We start from the raw sequence: 368 nt of genomic DNA, 5'->3' as shown, positions 1-368 counted from the left end.
AGGAGAGCAGAGGCTGCTGGGCAGCCCCTTTCTGCCCACCCGTGTTGCTGGGGCAGAGGCAGTAGGCAGGGGCTGCTCCTGGGGAGATTCCTGGCGTTTGCCTGCAGATCTTTACTCAGGCGTGCCAGGTTCGGATGGAGGAGCCCATAGCGCTGCCAAGTGGTGGGAGATGCTTGGGGTGAGGCATCTCTTGCTCTCCCATGCCCCTGGAACTATGTAGCGTGGTCTCTTTCCACACATGCCCCACCATGCTTGTTCTTTCTTTCCCATGCAAGGGGCAACATTAACCCGGTGGGTGGTACCAAGAACACCCGGACGGCCCCGCTGCAGTGCGTCTCTGTGGCAGAAGGACACACCAAGCCTGTGCT

General features: G+C 60.3%; 1 protein-coding gene across 1 annotated transcript in view; it reads left to right on the top strand.

The window, feature by feature from the left end:
- The window catches only part of LOC104498749 (kinesin-like protein KIF21B), a gene marked incomplete at its 5' end in the record, with an annotated part of 13,515 nt that overhangs the window by 7,692 nt on the left and 5,455 nt on the right, over nt 1-368 (top strand). The window contains one exon of the mRNA XM_010142166.1: nt 276-368. Coding sequence (XP_010140468.1) covers nt 276-368 — 93 coding nt within the window. The remainder of the gene's footprint in view (nt 1-275) is intronic.

Source organism: Buceros rhinoceros, unplaced genomic scaffold, assembly GCF_000710305.1.
Source record: "Buceros rhinoceros silvestris isolate BGI_N320 unplaced genomic scaffold, ASM71030v1 scaffold40888, whole genome shotgun sequence".
NCBI classification, from domain to species: Eukaryota; Metazoa; Chordata; class Aves; order Bucerotiformes; family Bucerotidae; genus Buceros; species Buceros rhinoceros.
The sequence above is the reverse complement of the archived record's forward strand: the minus strand, read 5'-3'. Positions and strand labels throughout refer to the sequence as shown.